Raw genomic sequence first — 3,941 nt, forward strand, 5'->3', positions numbered from 1 at the left:
TATTTACAGTCTTATTCCCCCAATATTTACATGGTTTTCCCCCAGTATTTACAGTCTTATTTCCCCAATATTTACAGGATTTTTCCACCAGTATTTACAGGATTATTCCCCAATATTTACAGTCTTATTCCCCCAGTATTTACAGGATTATCCCCCAATATTTACATGTTTTTTCCCCCAGTATTTACATGACTATTCCCCTGTAATTCCCAGGAGGGGAAGGAAATACCCAGCTGCTGTTCTGGCTGTTTGTGTCCCACATCCAAGGCTGTGACCCCGATGTGAGCACACAGGGAACATATGCCACCTTTTATTCAATTTTATTTTATTTTTTTTTAGGGAAAAAACTGGGTTTGGAGCAGCCAAAATGTCACATCTGTTCAGCCCACAGAATGCACTGCATGAGAGCATTTCCTCAGTGGGAAATTCTGCATTTCAGGCTGTTCAACCAGCATGGTAAAGTGCATGAAATGTTCTTTTTCTCATGGAGTTTCTCCTCTTTTTGCAGCAAGGGAAGCCCTACGTCTTTGACAGGGTTTTACCTCCTAACACAACCCAGGAGCAAGTTTATAATGCCTGTGCCAAGCAGATTGTCAAAGGTAGGTGTTGCCTTTGTTTATTATCCCTCCTAAAGGCAGGGAAAAGGATGTTTTCTGTGCCCTCAAGCTGTTTAAATGCTGGATAATGAATATTTGGATGTCTGAAGGAGAGTTTAGCATAAGAAATTCCAAATATTTCCTTTTTTTAAGGGATTTTTTTCTTGCTGTGTGAGGAAAAAGGCCCAAAGGAAAGAGCTGAAGGAATTGAGGTCATTGTTCTGTATTCTCTCCTTGTTATTCCACACAAACACGTGGGTTTGGGGATATAAGGGGCAAAAAGGGTGTTTTTGGTGCAGGTCAGTCCAGGGTGAGCGTGGAATATCTGGAAAATTGGATCATTGCAGGAGGGTGTGGAAGGGCCTGGTTTGGGAGTTGCTTTGCATGCAGAGGGTTTGCATTTAGAACTGGAATGGGAACACAGGTTCCTCGTGGAAAACACCCTGCTCCTTGGAACAAAACCTCCACCAGCTCTGGGAATTTCAGGGTTTTCACTTGAAAATCAGTTTTTCTGGGTGTATTTCAATCACAGTACTCCCCCTGTGAGCACTGAACTCACACTTGGGGCTGGATGATCCATCCTTGGTGAGATTGATAAAATTGTGAATGTGCTGAGCTGGACAGCACCCACAGCATCCTCAAAACCCCCAAAATCCCCCCAGGAGCCTGCCCAAACACCCCTGGAGCTCAGGGCTGGATTTGGGATGGGGCTGCAGCATCCCAGGGGTTTTGAGCACAGCCCTCGTTGTTCCCTGGCCCTTTGGGGTGTCCCTGTGCCCTCCAAACTCTGAGCCTTGGCTTTTATTCTGCTTTTTTTGGGTTCCTGCTCCAAACCCTGGGAGCAGCTCTGCAGGAAATGGTTTGGCTCACTCAGATCAAGCTGGGGTAGCCCAGGTGATGGGGGAAGGGGCAGAGGGGAAATGATTTTGATGTTGGAGAGCAGAAATTAGTCTGAATTCTGTTTTTCTGGTGTATTTATTTAATCTTCCTTCCTGTCTGCAGCACCTACATGGAGATGCAAATAAGGAGATAATTTGTGTATTTATGTAAATAATAGAATTTAATTAATAGGAAATAAAATATGTAATTCAATTTAATTTAATATGTAAATATATATATTTATATATAATATATATATAATATATCTATATTATATTTATATCTAAGGTATATAATATATATAATCTATAATCGATATCTATATTATATATAGAATATAATGTATGAATATTATAAATATTATATTATATATAATATTATAGATAAATATTATAATAATATAATATTATAATAATATAATGTAATGTAATAGAATGTAATAGAATATAATATAATAGAATAGAATATAATAGAATATAATAGAATATAATGATAATTTAATTAATTTAAATTTTTTAGGCTGGAATTTTTTATTTTTATTAATTAATTCTCGGCCTGAAATCTCCATTTAATCTAATTTATATTCAATTATTTAATTTTATATTAATATTTAATTGAAGATAATTTTATAATTGAGATCCAGAGGATGGGAAACATCCCAAATACAATTTACAGCCCTCCCAGATTGCTGGAAATGGGCATTAACCGCTGGAAAATCAACATTTTTCTATGTGAACCCAAAATCAGATTATTCATTCTGCCCTGGGAGCAGCTGATTTTCAAATTCATTTGACTTTCCCCTTGCTTTGCTTTGGGAAATGAATGAGGCCAGAGGTGGAAAATGGAATGAGAAGTTTCTAATAAGGAATATCTGTGAATTTGTTGCATTTTCCCCAGGGTCCTGCTGGTTTTCAAGGCTTTTTTTCCTTTCCCTTGTTCCACAGAGGTATTGGATGATTTCTGATGTCCAGAGATCCTTTTCTCCCAGGAAAATAATAATAATAATAATAATAATAATAATAATAATAATAATAATAATAATAATAATAATAATAATAATAATAATAATACTACAATAAAAATAGTAAAAATAACAATAATAATAACAACAATAACAATAATAATAATAGCAATGATAGTAATAATGATAGTAATAATGATAGTAATTGAAATAATAATGTAATAGTAATAGTAATAATAGTAAATAGTAATGGTAATAATAATGATAATAATCGTAGTAATAGAAATAATAATATTATTACCAATAATAATGGTAATAATCATAGTAATAGTAATAACCATAGTAATTGTGATAGTAATAATAATTGTAATAATATTGGTAATAGAAATAATAATGGTAATAATCATAGTAATAATAGTAATAATAGCAACAGTAATAATAGTAACAATGATAGTAATTGTAGCAATAGAAATAACAATGGTAATAATCATAGTAATAATATTAATAGTAATAATAGCAATAGCAATAATAATAGTAATAATGATAGTAATAATAGTAATAGAAATTATAATAATAATGGTAATAAACAATAATAGCAGTAATAGTAGTAATAGCAATAGCAATAATAATGGTAATAATTTTAGTAATAATTGTAATAGAAATAGTAATGGTAATAATAGTAATAGTAATAATAGAAGTAATAATGGTAATGATAGTAATAATAGAAATAATAACAATAATAGTAATAGTAGTAATAGTAATAATAATAGTAGTAATAATAGTAATAATGATAGTAATAATAATAGAAATAATAACAATAATAATAGTAGTAATAGTAATAATAATAATAATTATAATAATCCTGCAATTCTCTAATTTAGATTTCACTATGAATTTATATTTTTTGGCCTAAAATTAGCTCAATATCTCACTTTCCCCCCAATTTTTCTTGCACAAACCTTCCTATTTCAGCCTCAACACCATAAAGATCTGAAAATCGCTGATAATTCAGTGTGGGGATGCCCTGAAGGATTTTTAATTGTTTTCCTTCTTCTTGCAGATGTCCTGGAAGGTTACAACGGTACAATCTTTGCTTATGGACAAACCTCATCAGGAAAAACCCACACCATGGAGGTACAGGGGGAATCAGTCTGGGGGGAAGGAGAGGAATTCCCTGGGAAAATGAGCTGGGAAAGGCAGAACTCTGCAGCTCCGAGCTGGGAGAAACGTGGAGAAAAGGATTCGGGAATGTTCGGCTTGGGGATGTTTTGGGGTCACCCAGAAGGGTTTTCCTGTGGTTTGGGGATGTTTTGGGGTCACCTAGAAGGATTTTCCTGTGGTTTGGGGATGTTTTGGGTCACCCAGAAGGGTTTTCCTGTGGTTTGGGGATGTTTTGGGTCACCTGGAAGGGTTTTCCTGTGGCTTGGGGATGTTTTGGGGTCACCCAGAAGGGTTTTCTTGTGGTTTGAGGTTTCTTTTGCATCACCTAGAAGGATTTTCCTGTG

At 34.2% G+C, this 3,941-nt stretch overlaps 1 protein-coding gene across 1 annotated transcript in view; it reads left to right on the forward strand.

Moving 5' to 3' along the window:
* KIF5C (kinesin family member 5C) overlaps positions 1-3,941 on the forward strand; it is a 66,280-nt gene that overhangs the window by 16,956 nt on the left and 45,383 nt on the right. The window contains exons 2-3 of the mRNA XM_015634826.2: positions 509-599; positions 3,497-3,570. Coding sequence (XP_015490312.1) covers positions 509-599; positions 3,497-3,570 — 165 coding nt within the window. The remainder of the gene's footprint in view (positions 1-508; positions 600-3,496; positions 3,571-3,941) is intronic.

This window comes from Parus major, chromosome 7, assembly GCF_001522545.3.
Source record: "Parus major isolate Abel chromosome 7, Parus_major1.1, whole genome shotgun sequence".
NCBI lineage: Eukaryota > Metazoa > Chordata > Aves > Passeriformes > Paridae > Parus > Parus major.